At 56.0% G+C, this 21,120-nt stretch overlaps 2 protein-coding genes across 2 annotated transcripts; both read left to right on the top strand.

Annotated features, from left to right (window-relative positions):
- Nucleotides 1–486: 486 nt before the first annotated feature.
- LOC141977631 (uncharacterized) lies at nt 487–11,175 on the top strand. The gene is made up of 2 exons (XM_074939152.1): nt 487–1,262; nt 2,921–11,175. The coding sequence occupies exons 1-2, from the start codon at nt 1,119–1,121 to the stop codon at nt 4,022–4,024; spliced, it is 1,248 nt and encodes a 415-aa protein (XP_074795253.1). The 5' UTR covers nt 487–1,118; the 3' UTR covers nt 4,025–11,175.
- A 3,013-nt stretch (nt 11,176–14,188) lies between these two features.
- On the top strand, nt 14,189–20,916 carry DOHH (deoxyhypusine hydroxylase). The gene is made up of 5 exons (XM_074939153.1): nt 14,189–14,373; nt 16,325–16,692; nt 17,424–17,500; nt 18,443–18,680; nt 20,253–20,916. Exons 2-5 carry the CDS (start codon nt 16,419–16,421, stop codon nt 20,567–20,569), a joined length of 906 nt encoding a protein of 301 aa, XP_074795254.1. The 5' UTR covers nt 14,189–14,373; nt 16,325–16,418; the 3' UTR covers nt 20,570–20,916.
- The last annotated feature ends 204 nt before the right edge of the window (nt 20,917–21,120 follow it).

Raw genomic sequence — 21,120 nt, forward strand, 5'->3', positions numbered from 1 at the left:
ACACAGTCACACTGTCCTCACAACAAACACTCAGATACTCGCCAACACAGTCAGTTTAAACTCAGGCTGTTTATCCAAAAGTCCTTTCTTTGTCTGTTGGTCTCTGGAGAATCCAGTTTGGATCAGTCCATGCAGCCTCTCCAGGTGGTGGCACCTCTCTGGAGGTGTTACAACCTGAGTGAATTTGTCGAATCAACCCCCCGCCACACTCACTGTTCTTAGTTCCTGGAAGGTTGTGGTCACCCTTCCCCATGAAATTGCGTACTGTCTCTGGCCATCCATGGTACATATACTCAGTACAGTGAGATCTCCCCAAGGATATTTCAGGCAACTGCCACGGCTGTCAGGATTACTTGCATGCTTAAAATTAAGCACATGCATAAATCTTTGCAGGAGTGCTGCCTAAGGCTGAGACCGTAGTGTTGTCAGCCGTCCATTCCATTGATCCTGTGTTCAGGCCAGGATTTAGGTAAATCCTGTCTAATGCCCTTAAGCAGCAGCGGCTGTATGAGCCCATTTGGAAGCTAGAGAGTCAGCGAGAACCACAGGGTCTGTCTGCGTCTAGCTGCTCCATAGCCAACCCCTGGTGTTCCTTACAACTGAGCCCTGTCGCGTCTGTGCTGGGAGAGGCCTTGCCAAGTCCATCTCTCCAGCCCTTGGATTTTTAAATACGAATCGCCTCCATGTTAAAATGGGAGCAGTCAGGGAGCTCAAGCCTCCGTTCGGGTTTTGTAAATACAGAGTTACCAACCAGCATCAGGCGAAACACTTGTATGTATATGGGGAAAAAACCAGCCTTTGCAAGCCAAAGATTGCCGCAGAGGGTTAGTGTCTGAAAACCAGAAAGGGAAACCGACCAGGGACACAGGCAAGGAAAGTCCTTGCTGGGGTTTGAATAGGAGACTTTGACCCGCGTCCCTTGACTTCCTGGGGTCCTAGCAGCCGTGCTGGGGCCCGGTTCCCCCGGGCGGCGGCTGGATGGCTGGGAACCAGCAGATGGAGCTCCGCGTGCAAGACACCTTCCCCTGCCCGCGCCTTTGTGCTCCCGGGCCCTGCGGGGACCCCAGGCGCTGCTCCGCCAGTTCACTTCCTGCGGGGGCCGGGCTCCGGATTTGAAAATGCGGGAGTCGCGGCTGCTGCTGCACCTGGTGGTGCACGGCGCGGCCGGCCCCCCGCGGGAGATGGCCGGCCGCGGGGACGAGCCGCAGAGGGCAGCCTGGCTTCGGCAGTACTACACGCAGAGGCAGAAGAGACTGATGACGGTAAACGCCCTGGCAGGGGGACGGGGACGGGGTGTCCGGGCCCGGAGCGCGCCGCGGGCAGGGCCCCAGGAGCCGCAGGGCAGCAAAGGGAACCCAGGTGTGGAGCACCTGGCCTGGGTGGCGGGGGTCGCGCTGAGTTACGGACTGATCGCGCTGACGGGCACTAGTGGAGACCCAGGGGTGGCAGGAGAACAGGCCGGGGGATGTACAAGGATTGGGGGTTGGAAGTGGGCGGCAGAGTACAAAGATATGAGAAAGGAAATGGGGGTGCAGAGGGGGCACAAGGAGAAGGGAGGAAAATCGGGGGGCTGGGGTAATAATTTAAGACTTTTAACCCCCACCCCCCATCTAGAAAACTTGGGCTGGGGGGACGAACCGCTGGAGACAAAATCAAGCCCCTTTATTGTTCCATTCTGCTAATTCTCCGTTAATTCCCATTCATAAACTCGGCCAGGACCATGGGGCTGCATAAAGACTTTCTACCACTTTCTGTCTCCTCACAGCTTCAGGGCTTTGTTCCTCTTATACTAATGACCAAACCAGATCTCAGTTGGAATGGCCAGGTCTAATGCCGGTCGCCGTCAATGAGCAAACCAGCCCCACTACAATACCAGTCACCAACGATTGTTTTGTTTTACAATCCAATTTAACAATAATGATTCAACCTGAGTGTCAAAACAAAAATAAAATGTAAAAAATGTGGGGAAAAGTTGAAATTGGAACATTGCAATTGACCCGAAATGGGGCCCCCGAAAGTTCGTTTTCTGGGACACTTTGACTTTTCAACCCCATTCGGAATGAAATGTTTTCCAATTTTCTGCAGAAGAGAAATTCTAAGCATCACCCAGCTGTAGCGATGACATTCTGCCAGCCTAGAACTCCCTCCGTGCTCTCAGTTGGCTGCAGTGTTGTGTTTCACAGCCTGGCCTCGCCTGTGTGTATTATTGCTGTGTGCTGGCAAACAGAGTCTGTGGTGCATCCCAAAGGTGGCTGGGCTAAGGGAGGGGCGGGCTAAGGGAGTTACACAGAAAGAGAGAGAGGCATAGTATGTGTAATATCTCGTAGGCTTTTGACACTCAGTGGGTGAAAGCTGGTATAGGGCTGTAATAATATCTCACTCTTATCTAGCACTTCTTGGCCATAGATCTCAAAGCGCTTTACAAAGGAGGTCAGTATCATTGTCTTCATTTTACAGGTGGGGAAACTGAGGCACCTATAGGCAAAATGACTTGCTCAAAGTTACCCAGCAGGTCAGTGGTAGACCCAGGAATAGAACTTAGGTGTCCTGAGTCCTAGACCAGTGCACTACCCACTAGGCCAGACACTCATTCCATTCAGTATTAGCTTGGCATTCATGTAGACAGCCTGATACAGGGGGCTGGGCTGTGTGCCAGGGATGACTGAGCTCCAAAGCCAACTCAGTGACTAACTGGGTGGCCTTGGGCAAGTCACTTAATACCCTTTTGTGTCCGTTTTCCCCCTGTGTCCAGTGGGGATGGTGCTGACCCAATACCCAGGGATGCTGAGACAATTAATTGATTGTGCAGCACATTGGGTGGTTGTAGATGCAGTGCTGTAACAGTGCTGAGCATTGTGACATTGCAGTATACGTGTCTGGAAGGAAATGCTGCCTCATGCCTGGAACTGTCAAATTTCAGCTGCTGATTGCCCGCCGGAGGAGATCAAGCTGTTACTTCCACCCCCGCGCATGGCCCAGCTTCCGGAATGCTGACTGGTGGGAACGGGTGGTCCTGAAAGACTTCCAGCCACGGGACTGGCTGGAGAAATTCCGAATGTCCAAGGAGACCTTCTTCTATGTCTGCAACCAGCTGCGACCCAAGCTGTCCCACCCGAGTACCCTGCCTCTGGAGCAGCGGGTAGCTGTGGCCGTTTGGCACCTGGCCACCAACGTAGAGTACCAGATAATCAGCCCCCTCTTTGGGGTGGGTCCCTCCACAGTGCAGAACTGTGTCAAGGAGGTCAGCTATGCCATTGTGCTGCTGCTGAAGCCGCTCTACCTCCGGCTGCCCGGTGAGCAGGAGCTGGAGAACATGGTGCGGATCTTCAGTGCCCGCTGGGGATTCCCACACTGCATCGGTGCCTTGGACAGCCTCCATGTCCCCATCCACGCCCCTGCGCACCTCGGTGCCGACTACTGCAACAGCCAGGGCTGGCATTCTGTCCTCACACAGGTGACGGTGGATGGGCTGGGTCAGTTCTGGGACATCTGCGCCGGCTTCCCTGGCAGCATGGAGAACAACACAGTTCTGGAAAACTCCAGCTTGTGGGTGTTAGCCAGGGAGGGCCGCCTCTTCCCAACCCCCCCGAAACATTTCATGGGGAGGGCACAAAAATACGTCCTGTTGGGAGACGCCTCTTACCCGCTGCGGGATTGGATCCTCAAGCCTTACCCAGAAGACAGCACCCTCACACCACAGCAGCTCCAGTTCAACTATCGCCTGAAGCGAGCTCACAGCGTGATCGAGAATGCCTTCCTACGCCTCAAGGCCCGGTGGCAGTTCCTCCTGAAATGCGACGACTGCAGCCTGGACCTACTGCCCACGGTCATACTCGCCTGTTGCACCCTGCACAACGTGTGCGAGGCCCATGACAGCCCCTTCAATGATGAATGGCTGGAGGTGATAGAACCCGCTGAGTTCTCAAAGCCCTGCCAGCCTGCGCCCATGTCCATGGACGACAGCAATGCCGAGGAAGTGCGAGAGCTGATGTGCAAATACTTTGAAAGCTACGGAGAAGGCTGATTGCTACAAAGCAATGCCGCATGCTTTCCAGCTCTCAAACTTTCAGTAACTCTAGTACACCTAACATTGCCCCAGCAATCAAAGGCCACTGAATGGGTTCTGTGCGCTGTCACATACTGCAAAGCCTTTTCTGTGGAATAAAGGCGGCTTGGGGGATTGGTAAGGAGCCAGCCCTTCCCAGCTCAGCCACCAGTTCCAGTCCAGAGGAGGTCGGCTGTGTTGTGCGAAAGCAGTCTTTACCTTGGTGCTGTCGGGCAATGGGATGGATTTCATGCCTTTGTAATCTGCCAGGGTTTAGATGATCTTGTGACATGGTTTGTGAGATGTAAATAAAACAGGGGGTCTAGGTTTGGACAAAAAGAGGGGTGCATATTTTTTTACTTTCTTTAAGAATAGATCGGGCTCAGTAGCTCAGGGTGGTTGGAAAAGGGACACGAAGCCTGTCACGCCTTGGTCACTGGTATGAAGCCAGTTTAGGCTGCAGGTTGGCAGTCCATGACAGTTACCAGCTGATGAGTTCTCAGTGGCCTGTGGGAAAAGATGGGTGGATCTCAGTTCAGGAGACAGGTGACCTTCACCCAGTGCTACTATTACTGTTGGCACAGTGTCCCCTGCATGGGCAGCCTCAGCAGCAAGTGCCTAGATGCTGTGGTCATGGGTGCTCTAGAAACACATCAGCAGAAAGGCCAAAGGATGGAATAGGTACTATTGTCTGAATCACAATAGCATCTGGATGCCCCAGCTGAGGACAGGGCCCCATTGTGCTGGGTCCTGACCCAGAGATGCCAGTCCCTGCCCTGATGAGCTCACTGTCTGAACAGGCAAGATGCACCCAAGGTGGGAGGGGAAGTGAGTTGCCTGAGGCCAGCAGCAGAGCTGGGATTAGAATCCAGAAGTCAAGGATTCCCAGGCTAGCACCCTACCCACTAGACGGCACTACCTCCACGTCCCTCAGGTGGCTGAATTACCTTGCCAGCCTGAGGCTGAAGTTCCTGGCTAATGCTGAGGAACGTCGGCGGAGCACGTGGTGTCTCAGTGCTCGGTGGGTCACCAGACTGGCCCCCTTCAGGAGCACAGGAGCTGAGACAGTGGCAGTTGAGAAAAGCCCTAAGGTCATTTTAAGAAGTATGTGGTTTTCCACAGAGGTATCTGCCTGGCATGGTGGAACCTCTTCAGAGATGCTGCCTCCAGGTGAAATCACGTGATGAAGGAAAAAACAGCAAACTCAACATCGTGGGCCAGATTCAACTGGGGCTTCTGTGAGTGACTCCCATTCGCATCAGGGCTAAGTTTAGCCGCACACATCTGCTTCTGCTGACACCCGTCTCCCGTTTTGCCAGTCACGCTGCCTAGCATCATCATTCCTGGGGACACACTGATAAAATCAGTCATTTCCATACTCCCACGCTTCTGCCTGCTGTCCAGAACTCACTTGTTTTCTGGAAATCTAGTGTTTTACTCCAACAATCTGAAAACAAGAATTTGGGACTTTAGCAATATCTGAGGCCTCTCCGTGTGTCTGAAGGGCTGTGGATGTAGCAGGGGCATTAACCTGAGTATCCAGACAAATTCCAATATAGGTAACTACATTCTGCCTATCTATGGCCCTGAGCCTGCAAAGAGTTACACATATGCTTAACCCTACCTGCATGGACAGACCCACTGAGTCCAAGCCTTAAGCCTCTAGGATTGGAGTCTTTGATTTTTAAGACATGGCTGGATATTTATCTGCTCATAGACTTTAAAGTCAGAAAGAACCATCATGATCATCTAGTCTGACTCCTGCACATTGCAGGCCACAGAACCTCACCCACCCACTCCTGAAATAGACCCCTAACCTCTGGCAGAGTTACTGAAGTGCACGCTATTGGGGATGTGGTTAGCAAAGTCTGGCCATTGCATTATGTAGGGTGGAAGAATCCAGGAGTCTGACTGGTTCTTTATGAACCACATGGGTGGGAACTTACTGCCTTTGAGTCAAAGAAGCCTTGACTGGATGCCTCTCTGAAAGAGATGCTTTAGCTTAATACACGTTATTGGGTTCAATGTAGGGGTAACGGAGAATTCCATGGCCTGTGACATACAGGGGGTCAGATGAGCTAATGATCCCTTTGGACCTTTAACTCTATGAATATCTGGACTGTACAGTTCGGCGAAAACTCCAGCACTCCCTCCGCACTTTACTTCCTTCCCCAGACTCCTGGCTCTCGCACAGCAGCGATGGTTCAGCAGCTTCCACCCCCCACCTAAACCTGCCAGCCCTGCGTCAGCAGGTGAGAGGACTTCTCTTGGAGCTGGGTGAATGGCTCCCTAAAGTCTCCCCAAGGCCCTGCCTGTCCCATGAGAGCTTTAGATACACTGTGTGACAGGTTCCCCCCGGGGTGCCACCTGGAACTGGGGTACCACTGAGCCCCCTGACCCACCAGCCTGGGCTCCCTCTCACCAGCCTGGGCTCTCTCTCATTCTGCTGTGACAAGCTGCAAAGCCCTCCAGCCTGCACTTTCACCAGCATTCACACAGGTAGGGACACACCCAGCTGCAGTTACATGCAGGCTCTCTAACCACCAGCTTCCCAGCTTGGGACCCCAGAGCAGTACCATCCTGCCCTGGTCAAATCTGGCCAGTATATGGGTTTAATACCCAGTCTGCCTATCCCTCAATGTGAAGAGAACAATGCACACTTGTGGTAACCAACCAGAGATTTTCCCCAAGCACTCCAGTCAAAGCTCAAAACAAAAACAAGTTTCACTACAAAAGATAGATTTTAAGTGATTATAGGGGATAGCAAACAGAGCAAAGCAGATTACCTAGCAGATAAACAAAAAATGCAAACTAAGCTTAATATATTAGATTGGACATGAATTAGTTAGTAGATTCTCACACTAAGAGATGATACAAGCAGGTTGCTGATTCTTAAGGGGCCAGCTGCACTTACTTTACAGCTTGGAATCCCCAGGTGTTTCATACACAAGCTAGAAATCCCTTTAGCCTGAGTCTAGCACTTCCCCCAGATCAGTCTTTGTTCGTCAGGTGTTTCCAAGAGTCTTCTTGTGTGGGGAGTGAAGAACCCCAGATGATGTCAGTCCCTGCCTTATATAGCTTTTGCATATGGCAGGAACCCTTTGTTCCAAAGCTTGGTTCCCAGACCGGTCTGTGGAAAAATACTGACATCCCGAGATGGAGTCCAGCATCATGTGGCCTGGTCACATGTCCTTGTAGAGTCATAGCAGCCATCACTCACAGGCTGTCTGTATCATTCTCAAGAAGACTCACCAGGTGGGAGATAAGCTTGTGAAGGGTAACAAGAAGGGTTTCTACAGGTATGTTAGCAACAAGAAGGTCAGGGAATGTGTGGGACCCTTACTGAATGGGGGAAGCAACCTAGTGACAGATGATGTGGAAAAAGCTGAAGTACTCAATGCTTTTTTTGCCTCAGTCTAAAGAGACAAGGTGTGACGAAGCGGGACTGTTCTTAATGTTTCCTCTGAATAGTGTGGGGGTGCCTCAGTTTCCTCTAGGCACTTCTTAAGTATCTAAGTGGTGGCATAAGGGTGTATGATCATTGCAGAGCCCTAGAGGGCAGGTGTGTGCAGGGGTCTGGACACAGAGAATGGCCGACACCCTCTTTCCTGGCAACTGATGGCCTGGGCCTTCCCCCCTGCAAGGTGAGAGCTAAAGGGTTGGAGAACAAAGGAATCAGGTGACCTCCTGGCCCAGGAAAGGGACAAAGCCCAGAGGAGGAGGGGCTGGAGAGAGTTTCAGTTTGGGGCTGGCTGGGGACATGGAGTGAAGTGCAGACGTGGTTGTCTGGCTCACTGCCCTCCAAAATGGACCCAGCTGAGGGGTCCTGTTCTCTGCACCTACAAACTCTGTGTTAGACCATGTTCCTGTCGTCTAATAAACCTTCTGTTTTACTGGCTGGCTGAGGGTCACGTCTGACTGCGAAGTTGGGGGGCAGGACCCTCTGGCTTCCCCCGGAGCCCGCCTGGGCGGACTCGCTGTGGGAAGCGCACGGAGGGGCAGACGATGCTGAATGCGCCGAGGTCAGACCCAGGAAGGTGGAATTTGAGTGAGCTGTGTGTCTTGAAGACAGTCTGCTCACAGAAAGGAGACTTCCCCAGAGTCCTGACTGGCTTTGTAGGGAGCAGTTCCAGAGCATCACCCGGGGACTCCGTGACACAAGGTCAGCTCCAAGACTGCTGCACTGGGCAACACAGTATGGGGAGGAGGTGAGCAGCCCTTAGTGATGAAAGAACAGGTCAAGGGCTATTTAGAAAAGCTGGACATGCATAAGTCCATGTGGCCAGATGCAATGCATCCAGGGATGCTGGGGGACTTGGCTGATGTGATTGCAGAGCCATTGGCCATTATCTCTGAAAACTCATGGCAATCAGGGGAGATCCCAGACGATTGAAAAAAGGCAAATATAGCGCCCATTTTTTAAAAAGGGATCCATTTTGAAGCACTTGGAGGAGGGGAAGGTGATCAGGAACAGTCAACGTGGATTCACCAAGGGCAAGTCATGCCTGACCAACCTGATTGCCTTCTATGATGAGATAACTGGCTCTGTGGATATGGGGAAAGCGGTGGACATGATATACCTTGACTTTAGCAAAGCTTTTGATACGGTCTCCCACAGTATTCTTGCCAGCAAGTTAAAGAATTAGGGATTGGATGAATGGACTATTAGGTGGACAGAAACCTGGCTAGATCGTTGGGCTCAATGGATAGCGATCAACGGCTCGATGTCTAGTTGGCAGCCGGTATCAAGCGGAGTGCCCCAAGGGTCAGTCCTGGGGCCAATTTTGTTCAACATCTTCATTAATGATCTGGATGATGGGATGGATTGCACCATCAGCAAGTCCGCGGATGACACTAAACTGGGGGGAAAGGTAGATATGCTGGAGCGTAGGGATAGAGTCCAGAGTGACCTAGACAAATTGGAGGATTGGGCCAAAGGAAATCTGATTAGGTTCAACAAAGACAAGTGCAGAGTCCTGCATTTAGGCTGGAAGAATCCCATGCACCGCTACAGGCTGGGGACCGACTGGCTAAGAGGCAGTTCTCCAGAAAAGGACCTGGGGATTACAGTGGACGAGAAGCTGGATACGAGTCAGCAGTGTGCCCTTCTTGCCAAGAAGGCTAGTTGCATATTGGGCTGCATTAGTAGAAGCATTGCCAGCAGATTGAGGGAAGTGATTATTCCCCTTATTAGGCACTGGTGAGGCCACATCTGGAGTATTGCGTCCAGTTTTGATCCCCCACTACAGAAAGGATGTGGACAAATTGGAGAGAGTCCAGCGGAGGGCAACGGAAATGATTAGGGGGCTGGGGCACATGACTTACGAGGAAAGGCTGAGGGAACTGGGCTTATTTAGTCTGCAGAAGAGGAAGGGGGGATTTGATAGCTCAGTGGTTTGAGCATTGGCCTGCTAAACCCAGGGTTGTGAGTTCAATCCTTGAGGGGGCCATTTAGGGATCTGGGGCAAAAATTGGGGATTGGTCCTGCTTTGAGCAGGGGGTTGGACTAGATGACCTCCTGAGGTCCCTTCCAACCCTGATATTCTATGATAGCAGCCTTCAACAACCGGAAGGGAGGTTCCAAAGAGGATGGAGCTCAGCTGTTCTCAGTGGTGGCAGATGACAGAACAAGGAGCAATGGTCTCAAGTCACAGTGGGGGAGGTCTAGGTTGGATGTTAGGAAACACTGTTTCACTAGGAGGGTGGTGAAGCACTGGAATGCGTCACCTAGGGAGGTGGTGGAATCTCCTTCCTTAGAGGTTTTTAAGGTCAGGCTTGGCAAAGCCCTGGCTGGGATGATTTAGTTGGGGGTTGGTCCTGCTTTGAGCAGCGGGTTGGACTAGATGACCTCCTGAGGTCTCTTTCAACCCTAATCTTCTATGACTCTCTTAAGGCCTATTGTTTTCCCTAATGGCTCATTGCCCTGAAGAGGCCCTTCCCAACGAGCTATTCTGACTGAAAGCGTCTTGTCTAGTGGGCGTTACCCAGGTGCGACTACATTTGAAATACAGATACACGGTCAATATTCATAACTTCAGATACAAAAATGATCCATGCACACAAATAGGATACTCATATTCAGCAAACCATCACTTTTCCACTGACACCTCCCATGACTTGTACAAAATGCATCATCATTAAATGCATCATAAGAATATCACTGCGAAGAGCATGGGGTGCAGGGTCCTACTGTGCAGCAGCAGTTGCAAGGAGCAACTTCTGGGGCGGCGGTGGGGGAAGGGTAGCAGCCCACCAGCGCACAACACAATGGGTCTGCGGTGTGAGTTTAGCCAAGGACATTAGACAAACCTGTTAATTTTGCAAATGGTGCCAGGAGATCTCCAATGTCCAAACAGAGCAGAGAGGACCTAATTTTTTAAGGTTTCTGAAAGACACAGACACATACAGTAAATTGTGTAGAAAGAGATGGGACTGCCTCGGGAGGGATAACAGGCTTAGTCAAAGCAACGGGGATTTGAAGCTATGCTTGCAGGTAGGTTAGGTACTGTATTTCCACCTTAAGGCTGAGACTATCAAAGCATGCCTTTTACATATCACACCCACATCAGAGCATGCCACATGGATTGCAATACATTTCTGTAGTACACAGAGCTGGAGTCTGACCTCCGTTATGCTGGTGGGAATCAGGACTAATTCCACTGAAGTCAACTGTATCAATGTAAAATCAGGGTCACCAAGACCAGAATCAGGGCCTTAATGCCCAGTTGGATTGTTTCCCCACATTTTAAGCAGCTGAAGAATTCATCATATCAATAGGCCTCTGGCCCTGATCCAGCAAATACGTACGCACACATTTAAGTGGGTGAGTAGGTCAGTTGACTTCAATGGAACAATTTGTGCTTAAAGTTAAGTTTGTGCATAACAATTTGGGGTCTAGAGAGGCTCCTTTCTTCACTTCCCGTCTTAACCTGTTGTGTGGCGTTGCTGTACCAGGTGGGTGAAATGCAGTGGCAGATGATGTATGTAGCTTTGGGATCCTCCAGGAGGAAACTCCACTCTGAAACCTTTAATAAGATTGTTATTCTTTTGTTACCTTGCCTTTGTTTCACAAATGCCATTGAGTTAAACATTATAATGAAAATACATTTCTTTTCCTGTATTAATAACAACAGCTCAGAGTATTAAATCTGAAAATTAAACACTACTTTGCACTGCTTGCTGTTTATTTCCTTTTCTCTTGGCTTGGGCAATGAAAACAGATTAGTCAGTTTCACTTGGGTCTGTGGTCAGTTTTCGCTTTCAGGTTCTCAAGCAGTAAGTAGTATGAGGCTGCCTTTGGGAACCTCTAGAGCCGTGGTTTATATCCTGTGGTCCGCGGACCCCTGGGACCCACAGACTATGTCTAAGCCATCTGTCTTGGATGGTTTAGAGACAACAAATCCTGCATTTTGGCAGGGGGTTAGACTAGATGATCCTTGCGGTACCCTCTAATGCTATGATTCTGTGATACTAAGATTTCCAAAGGTTTTCGCATCCCCATTCAAACATTTTTAGGGGGCCACAAATGAAATGAGGTTGAAAACCACTAGTCTAGAGGGAAGCAGAGGAAGCTGATGACTGGGTCTAAGGAAACTGATTCTATTCCCACTTCTGCCACAGACTTGCTCTGTGATCTTGTGCAAGTCAAAGCTCACTGTCCCCAAAGTGGATACTAATTTTTAAGGCCTCACTTTCTGGGGGCCTGACTGAGGGGCACCTTAAGGCCTGCCTTTCAGAGGTGCTGAGTTCCCACTGACTTCAGCTGAAGTTTTAAGCACTCAGCTTCTCTGAAAATTAGGCCAGAGGTGTGGGCTCCAGGAGGGGCAAGGGGTTAAGGGTGCGGAGGCCCAGCGGCACTTATTGTGGCTCTGATGGACTCCATGTGCTGTCCTTGCACCCGCAGGCTCTGCCCCTGCAGCTCCCATTGGGTGTAGTTCCCGGCCAATGGGAACTGCGGGGCTGCCACTCAGGGCGGGGGCTGCAGGGACCTGGCAGCCACTTCTGGGAGCTGCAGGGAGTCCACCTTAGCCCCGGGCCCCTGCTGATCGGTCGCCAGTGTTGACAGGAGCCACGATGGTCCCTGTTCGACTGGGTGTTCCGGTCGAAAACCGGATGCCTGGCAACTCTAGCTGGGGGCAGGTCTGGGGCCAGGAATGGAACCACGGCTAGGGGCCAAGTCTGGGGGTAGAGCTGCTGGCAGTGTGCACAGGGGGTATGCTACGTGGAGTCTAACTTTGGCCTTGATCCAGTAGAGCTCAGATCAGGGACTGATTGTGCTGAGTGCTGTACAGACAGAGTAACAGAGAAGTCCTGCCTCACCGAGCTCGCAGGCTAATTCTTACTGGTTATTTGTTTGTAATAAAACTGTTTCTATTGGGATTACAGATGACAAATCAGGACATATTTCTACTGACCATAGGTTTGGCCAACAGTTTACAGACGTGCCGAGGGCACAAAAATCGCCCGGACAAGCTCAGAGCTACCAGCTCCTGCAATATCACTGTGAGGGTCGGAATATTTTAAGTTTCTCATGATCCCGATTTCCTCCATCAAACTCCATGAATTATGCATTTAGTCGAAATGGCCCGTTCCCTGTACTTTCAGTAGGCCCAAAGCCACAGCCTGCACTCAGTTAAGGTGGCTGCCATTTCCCTGTGGCAATTGCAGGGAACTTCCATCATTTCCAATGGGACAGAAGCCAGGCTGCCCTTAGAGAAAATGGCCATCCTCTGCCCTCCATGGTTAGGGAACTGGGCAGGAAAATGTAGAGAGGAAAGGGGGGCAGGGGTGACAGGTGACTGCTGTGGGCAGCAGGGAATGTCAGGGTCTGGGAATATGGGGGGCAGCCAGGAATGTCAGGGTGCGGGGGGATATGGGGGCAGCAGGGAATGTCAGGGTGCGGGGGATATGGGGGGGCAGCCGGGAATGTCAGGGTGCGGGGGGATATGGGGGTCAGCAGGGAATGTCAGGGTGTGGGGAGATATGGGGGTCAGCAGGGAATGTCAGGGTCTGGGAATATGGGGGGCAGCCAGGAATGTCAGGGTGCGGGGGGATATGGGGGCAGCAGGGAATGTCAGGGTGTGGGGGATATGGGGGGGCAGCCGGGAATGTCAGGGTGCGGGGGATATGGGGGTCAGCAGGGAATGTCAGGGTGTGGGGAGATATGGGGGTCAGCAGGGAATGTCAGGGTCTGGGAATATGGGGGGCAGCCAGGAATGTCAGGGTGCGGGGGGATATGGGGGCAGCAGGGAATGTCAGGGTGTGGGGGATATGGGGGGGCAGCCGGGAATGTCAGGGTGCGGGGGATATGGGGGTCAGCAGGGAATGTCAGGGTGTGGGGAGATATGGGGGTCAGCAGGGAATGTCAGGGTCTGGGAATATGGGGGGCAGCCAGGAATGTCAGGGTGCGGGGGGATATGGGGGCAGCAGGGAATGTCAGGGTGCGGGGGATATGGGGGGGCAGAGAGGGAGGCTGAAGGAGACGGGTGCAGGAGCAGGGCTAAGGGGGGGGTTGGGAAGGGATGGAGTGACAGCTCCCCCCATAATAAGAGCGACCCCTCTGCAGCTCGCAGGGGGACCCACGTTGTTTTCCGTGTACGTTTAAAGCAGAATTTCCGCCTTCGGCGTTGCCAGCTCCAGTGACTTGCCCGGGATATTGGGGGCCCCTCGGAAACCCCCAGCTCCTGGAGTCCTGGGATCGGCACCCCCCAGCCCGCGGGTGGCAGCCCAGGGCCAGTCACTGCGCGTGGGGATCCCAGCTGCTCGCTTGACCAAAGCTGGGGGGCTGGGGCTAGGACCCCCCGGTCCCGGCCAGGCTCACGGTCCGGACAGGCTGGAGCCTGCCCCGCACACAGGCCACGTGCTGCCGCCCGGCTCCTCCACTGCAGCCGGGGGGGGGGGGTGCGGGCCCGGCTGCCGCCCCCGGCTCGCGGCGGGGAGATGAGCCGCCCCCTGCAAAGCGCCGCCCGTGGCGCTGCTGGGGAAGAGGCGGCTCCCCCCCCCCACGGGTCGGCAGTGGTACGATCCGGCCGGGAGGAGGCGGCTCCCCCCGCACGGGTCGGCAGTGGTACGATCCGCCCGGGAATAGGCGGCTCCCCCCCGCACGGGTCGGCAGTGGTACGATCCGGCCGGGAAAGTGGCTCCCCCCCGCACGGGTCGGCAGTGGTACGATCCGCCCGGGAATAGGCGGCTCCCCCCGCACGGGTCGGCAGTGGTACGATCCGGCCGGGAAGGTGGCTCCCCCCCGCACGGGTCGGCAGTGGTACGATCCGCCCGGGAATAGGCGGCTCCCCCCGCACGGGTCGGCAGTGGTCCGATCCACCGAGCGGGTGAGTGCGGGGTCGGGCCCGGCGTGCACCGGCTGCGCCCCCAGCCCCCGCGCCGGCTGCCCCGGGAGCCCGGCGGTGCATTTCGCTCTGGGGGGCAGGGCCGTGGGGCCGTCGGGACCGGTGAGCGGCAGGGTCAGGGCCAGGCTGAGCGTCCCCCAGCGCCTACCCCGCAGCCCGGTCTCCGCGCGGCCCGAGCGGCCAGGGTGCGTGAGCTGGTCCCTGGCCCTGCTGGGGCCGCCGCGGGGGGGCACACCCGGTTCCTCCCTGGACCCAGCACGTGGCCGCACCCCAGCGTCCCGTCCCCCGGCGGGCGATGCTGGGTGGGAGCTCCCCGGCTCCTCAGGGGGCAGTAAGGGGCTGGGCTACAGCGGTAAGCCCTGGGGCACTGCACCTCCTTCCTGCAGCCCCCCTTTGCCCCTCCTGGGGCGGGAGGAGGGGCGAGAAGCCAAGGGCTGTTTGCTGACTAGGGACTAGTGAGCACGGGGGGCCTTTCATCTGGCTCCTGCTGCTCGCTGAATCCCAGAGCGGGGCAGGGATCGCTCAGTGGGGTGAGCGTTGGCCTGCTAAACCCAGGGTTGTGAGCTCAACGCTTGAGGGGGCCATCTAGGGATCGGGGGCAAAAATTGGGGATCGGCCCTGCTTTGAGCAGGGGGTTGGACTCAGTGACCTGCTGAGGTCCCTTCCAGCCCTGAGATTCTCTGATTCACTGTGACAGCAGTCAGGGGATTGAGCCAGTGACCCCTGGAGTAAAGGCATCAGCTCCCTAGCTCAGTTCTTTCTTCTGGGGAGGGCACTAATAAGGCGGACGCCAGGCTGAGCGGTTGTAAAGCGCTTTGAGATGCTTGGCTGAAAGGTGCCGTAGGGGGGCAAGACGTCCTTCACAGATACAGAGAGCATCTTTCCTCTCCAGGGGCTTCCCACGCGTAGCAGAGCCTGCCAGCGGGCCCTCTCAGCTTTGTCCAGGCCAGCACTAATGGCTATATGCACGCTTCCATTTTCAGTCTTGTTTAACACACTCACTAGCAGGATTGTAAAGTCTCATGTAGACATTCAAGGCCCGGTTATCTAAAGGGCTCCACCTGCTGGGGGCCTAACTGGGAGCTGAACATCGGGCTCCAGAGATGGACAGGGAGCACTAGAATATCTGGCCCTGAGTTCTTTGGAAATTCTGGCCCCCTGTCGCCGGCAGAGACCAGGTTTTTAAAAATGCATCGTTGGTAGGGAAGACAAGGCCCAACAGTCCGTATAATCCTTAGCCCTTGTGGTCGTGGCTGGAGCAGTGCTGGGTACTGTGTGCTGCTCTGCCTGAGTATGAAAAAAATCTCTCCCACCCGAACTGGGTATCATGGAATCATAGAATCTCAGGGTTGGAAGGGGCTGCAGGAGGTCATCTAGTCCAACCCCCTGCTCAAAGCAGGACCCATCCCCAATTTTTGCCCCCGATCCCTAAACAGCCCCCTCAAGGATTGAACTCACATCCCTGGGTTTAGCAGGCCAATGCTCACACCACTGAGCTATCCCTCCCCCATAATAATAAGTTCTCCTTCTGATTTTCCTGCATGCCTCCCCATGAACCAAACCGTGAATCTCCCATGCGGAGCTGAAGACCCCAGCTACCTCGCATTTATACGTGCTGCAGGTTTACACCTGTGCTTTCTACCTTTGCTCCCAGACTGGCACCTGCTGTCAGGTGTCTCCAAATGCCCTAGGTCTACTCTTGAATTTGAGGTTGGGCTTGAACACATGTTAACTAGCGGGATTGTAAATGGCAGAGCGGATGCTACCGAGAGGCCCCCGGGCACAAACTAGGGTTAAACATGACTAGCACAGAGCGGTTGTGTCCTGTCCACACCAGAGTTTTCAATTCTGTTAGTGAATGCGTTAAAACGTGACTGTGGAGTTTGATCTACCCCAGAGTATTGGAGACCTGACCCCTCTTTCTCATGCCCAGGTTCTTGCAGTGCCTGGTTTGTGGGAGCTGCTGGCTGTAGAGTAAGAGAAACTGCCTCTAGCTGGAGACCCCCGAGACTCTCCACCCAGGCACCATGGTGACCGAGGAGGAAGTGGAGGCCATCGGCCGGACACTGGTGGACACAATGCAGCCCCTGAAGGCTCGTTTCCGAGCCCTCTTCACCCTGCGCAATGTGGGCAGCCGTGCCGCCATTGACTGGATCAGCCGGGCTTTCGGGGATGAGTCTGCCCTTCTGAAACACGAGCTGGCGTACTGCCTGGGGCAGATGCAGGATGAGCATGCCATCCCCTGCCTGGTCCGGGTACTGCAGGACACCAGCCAGGAGCCCATGGTGCGCCATGAAGCAGGTACGAGAGCTCAGGGTGTGAGTGGGACTCTTTCCTGGTTCCATTGGCAAGGGCCTCTGTGCCAGTCCAGTCCGAAACGGGGGCTGACGTAGCCAGGCAGGGCAGGGATGGATGGAATTGTGGCTGTGAGTCACAGCGTGTTCCTGGTGGGGCAGGAACATGTGCCAACCCTTTTCTGGTGTGTCTTATTTCCAGCTCTGGGCTGGCTGGCACCTTAGGGGGCAGAGCCAATGCTCCACTCCACATTGCTGGCTCCCCCCAGTGGCTGGCGATGTGAGGAGCAAGGCGGCACCCAACTCCCCTGCACAGCCCCCCCCGATGGAGCTCAGGGCTGCTGGAGCAGACCCCACATGGTGATGCATGCACCGTGAATCCAAGCTCCAGGGGTCAATGCTAAACTCACTGGGGTGTAACGTTGCGGACATCTCCTCAACGCCAGGCCGAAGCTGCTTCCTGTCCCTGCAAAATGCCAACTCGTCTCTGCACCGGTGCCACGTGCTGCGTTTCCCTCCCCCTTTTCGTAGCTCGGCAGTCGCTCTTTAGAAGCGCCGCAGCCAGGCTTATGGCAGGGCTGTCCCCCCGTCCCCCCCGCCCCGCCTGCAACCCCGGGGAGGGGCAAGGCCTCGGTAACCGGGGCAGCAGCAGCAGTGCGATAACTTGTCTCTGCGAGCGCCGCAGAACCCCGGCCACCCACTGGCTGGCTTCGTCTCCTCCTCCGCTCTGTGTTCCAGGGGAAGCTTTGGGAGCGATTGGGAACCCCCAGGTTCTGGATGTTCTGAGATGTTATTCAGAAGACCCAGTGATCGAGGTAAAGCTTTCTCTGCATTCACCTGCCAAGGGCAGCCATCAGGACTGATCATACCGCCCAGCAGCCTGGGCCAGTGGGCAGAGCTCCACACTGGGACTGCAGAGATCTGGGCTCTATTCCCAGCCCTGCCACTCACCTGCTGAGCGACCCTGGGTAAATCCCTTCCCTGCTCCGTGCCTCAGTTTCCCCTCCCACGTTGGTCTGTTGAGACAGAGCTCTTCAGAGCAGAGACTCTCTTCCTGTTTGTCTGGTCAGCGCCTGGCCTAGCGGGAGCCTGATCTGCTGTAACGCTGGCACTGATGCAGGGGTCCCCAGGTGGCAATGAGTAGGGCAGTTGTTGGGGGTTGTTATGCTGATGGGTGCACATGCCTCTTGTCTGTGTATTTTTTCTCATGCAGATAACAGCCCTAGTCCTGCTGGCAGTGCTGCTTTCCCCCATCCTCCCCCCTGCCTGGGAGGGGCCCTGTCTTGGGGAGTCAGTCTGTGTAGCCCCATTTGATACTTGGCACGTCTGCTGCCATTGGGATTCCTGCTGACCAGGAACTGAACTGGCCCCAGTAAGGGGGTTATTTATACCCCAGAAGGCCCAGTCACCCTACACAGAAGCAGTTCCTGCCTTTATAAACCTCACTGGACAGCCGGACCCCGTGGAAGTGGAACGTCAGAGCTGCATGTCTGACCATTGGCCGCTCCCTCACTCCTTTTGGGTGAGGCTTGACAGAGCTGGGGACGAGCCCTGTTGTGCCAATGGGGAAACTGAGTCGCAGAGGAGGATGTGACTTGTTGGTGGTGTCTCAGTGTGTCGGTAGCAGAGCTGGGACTGGAGCCAGGAGCTGGGACTGCCAGTCCCATGCTCTGACCAGTAGACGCTACTGCCTGGCTGGTGGGACTGCTCTCCACAGGGGATCCCAGTGAAGGTGTCTCTGTCCCGTTCTGCTGCAGGTAGCCGAGACCTGCCAGCTGGCAGTCAAGAGGCTCGAATGGCTGCAGAAGAACAAGGAAGCACCCGGTGCCGGCCCCTACCTGTCTGTGGACCCGGCTCCCCCTGATGAGGAGAAGGACGTCGCCAAGCTCCGGGAGACCCTGCTGGATGAGTCGCGCCCGCTGTTCGATCGGTACCGCGCCATGTTCGCCCTGAGGAACGTGGGGGGCGAGGCCGCGGCGCTGGCGCTGGCTGACGGTGAGAGAGCCCCGGATTGCCAATGCTGTGGCTTCTCCTCGTCCTCTCCCCTGGTCCATACTGAGTCCAGAGATCCCCAGTCGGGGGCCCCACTGCTGTGCTGTCCCCGGGACCCATCCCCACATGAGCAGCTGGGCTCCCCAGCTGGGTTATATCCCTGCTATTCCCGGCACCCTCCACCAAGGGTCACCCTAGGGAGGGCCTCACCTTCCCCGGACACAGGGCATGGGCTCAGCAGCAACCTCCCCCCCCGAGCCTGGGCCAGGGATGGGAAGAGCAGACGTGGCCCCCTGTTTCTCCCCCATGTTTTGTAATCCACTTACCCCTGGGACTTGGCTCCACTGGAGCCTTTGTCCTATTCCGTGCCTGCTGGGTGGGTGAGCCCACAGCATAAGTCGTCCACTCCCCGAGGAACCCCTCGGGAGCCGTGTCCGAGTCCAGGATCCTCCATGGCAACGGACTGCGGCCAAGACTGGCCCTGTGCCGCTGGAATCCAGAGATGCAGCGTGGGGGTGGGGGTGCAGACGACGGAGCCCCCACCCTAGTGCCCTTGGCAGGGCCAACTCCCTGCCCCCTCGCCAGGAATCGCCAGCAAACTGTGGCATCTCGGCTCCCTGAAAGGGGGCCAGTCGCTCGTGCTCCTCCCCTTCTGATGGGCATGAGAATTCCCTGGGGCAGGCCAGAGCAGGGGCTCCCAGTGTCTGTGGGGGGACCCCCTGCCCTTCCCGTGTTGGGGTGCTCCTTACTGAGAACCACTGCTCTAGGGGGCGTGCCTCTTCTCCTCCCCTCCCCAAGCTGAGTGCGGAGCCCCCCTGAACCTGCCCCTGTCCCGGGGGGGGTGGGGGGGTTCTCTGAGCTGGCTGGTGCAATTGGAGACATTCAGAGCATTTCCAGCTGCACTCTGGGCATCCTGCTGCCCCCGCTGCTGCCACCAGAGGGGGCCGGTCACCCCCGTCCGGCTGCGGGTGAGCAAGCAAAGGCCGGATTCAGTGCTGTGGGTGGTTCTGCAGATCCAGCCCCTTGGGAGGGACCCACCCGCAGAGCCTGAGAACCCCAGGCCTGACCCAGTTAGGGATGAGCAGAGCTGTGTGGACCCTTCTGGAGCGAAATCCAGCCCCACTGCAAAGTCCGTCAGGGCTCACTGCCTGGGGTCACTTTCCCTGCCCCCCTAGGGTCCTCTGCCTTCCCGCTGGATGGGTGCTGCTGAGCTCAGAGGGCCCAGGCCTGTCTGGCAGACCGCTACGGAGCAAGGCAAGCGCATCCCCTCAGCCCTGCCTGGAGGGACCCTTATGGGGCCGTTGAGTCTCCATGGCCGACACAGCATCTGGTGGGAGGGTGCAGGCGGACCCTGGCTGACCCCCACTCATTCCCCCAGGCTGGATTTGAACTCGCCGAGGGGCCAGGCTGCACCCGCCACTATTAGCCCCCGAGCGGCTGAACCGCCAGCAAGTCGCTCCCAGCCACCCCAAGAGCAGTCGCAGCGGGAGGGTCCCCCCCTTCAGATCTGTGCGGAGGGTTGGGCCAACATCCCAGAGTGCTTTCGGTCACCACCTCCAACCCGTCTCTCCCCAGGCCTGGTGTGCAGCAGCGCCCTCTTCCGCCACGAGATTGGCTTCGTCCTGGGCCAGATGCAGCATGAGGCCTGCGTGCCCCAGCTGACGGCGGCACTGGAGAGCGTGGCGGAGAACCCCATGGTGCGGCACGAGTGTGCAGAGGCGCTGGGCTCCATCGCCAAGGCGTCCTGCCTGGAGACGCTGCGGGCGTTCGCCCAGGATGGGGAGCGGGTGGTGAGGGAGAGCTGTGAGGTGGCCCTGGACATGTACGACTACGCCAACGGCCCTGAATTCCAGTATGCCGACGGGCTGAGCAAGCTGCAGGCCTCGGGCTGAGCCGGGAGCCTGCCTCGGCCTCTGCGGGGAGCTGGGTGGCTGCCAGAGGCAGCCCCAGGGTAGGGGAGCCAGGGCCTGATTCACCCCTGCCCTGCACGACTGCTTGCACCAGGGCAGAGTGGGTGGGAAGCCAGATCCGCATAGTCCTGTGCGCTCTGTGTCCTGGGGAGGTAGCAGCATGGGCCGGCAGCAAGCCTCTAGCGCAGCTTGTTTCTTTGTGTCCCTGGGATGGGTCAGGATCTGTGCTGGGGTCCCAGGGCAGAGGTTTCCAACAGCAGCTCTCTGGGGGGGAGCCTGCCCGGGATCTAGGGTCTGGGCGTGTCGGGTGGGGCCAGAAGGGAGAGCAGGGCTCGTCTCTCAAGTCACGGGGGGTGGGTGGGTACAAGGGACTGTCACTTAGCTGCACAGACTGGGCCTGGGGCGGGACTCTCCGCCAGGGCTGGTTCTGCACAGACTGGGCCTGGGGCGGGACTCTCCGCCAGGGCTGGTTCTGCACAGACTGGGCCTGGGGCGGGACTCTCCGCCAGGGCTGGGCTCGTGCTCCAGCTCCA

The sequence above is a fragment of the Natator depressus genome, chromosome 25 (genome assembly GCF_965152275.1).
Source record: "Natator depressus isolate rNatDep1 chromosome 25, rNatDep2.hap1, whole genome shotgun sequence".
NCBI classification, from domain to species: domain Eukaryota; kingdom Metazoa; phylum Chordata; order Testudines; family Cheloniidae; genus Natator; species Natator depressus.